General features: G+C 43.0%; 1 protein-coding gene across 1 annotated transcript; it reads left to right on the top strand.

The window, feature by feature from the left end:
• Window positions 1–3: 3 nt before the first annotated feature.
• LOC108254448 (dual specificity mitogen-activated protein kinase kinase 7-like) lies at window positions 4–295 on the top strand (the record flags this gene model as incomplete). Its single annotated transcript, XM_017449433.1, has 1 exon — window positions 4–295. A coding segment is annotated over one exon (292 nt), but the record flags the coding sequence as incomplete, so codon positions are not given.
• Between the last annotated feature and the right edge of the window lie 5 nt (window positions 296–300).

Below are 300 nucleotides of genomic sequence, written 5' to 3'. Positions count from 1 at the left end.
AATATCAACAACAAGAGATACCAGACTGAGATGAAACATCTGGAGGATCTAGGAGAGCTGGGGAGTGGTACATGTGGTCAAGTGGTGAAGATGTTACATAAACCTAGTCAAACCGTGATAGCTGTCAAGCAGATGAGACGTTCCCGCAATAGTGAAGAGAACAAGCGTATCATCATGGACCTGGATGTTGTACTCAAGTCACATGACTGTGGTTATATTGTACGATGTCTTGGGTGTTTCATAACAGAGAGTGATGTATGGATTTGTATGGAACTCATGGCGACATGTTTCGATCGTTTG

This window comes from Diaphorina citri, unplaced genomic scaffold (assembly GCF_000475195.1).
Source record: "Diaphorina citri unplaced genomic scaffold, Diaci psyllid genome assembly version 1.1 scaffold103498, whole genome shotgun sequence".
NCBI classification, from domain to species: Eukaryota; Metazoa; Arthropoda; class Insecta; order Hemiptera; family Psyllidae; genus Diaphorina; species Diaphorina citri.
This window is presented reverse-complemented; position numbering and strand designations above follow the sequence as displayed.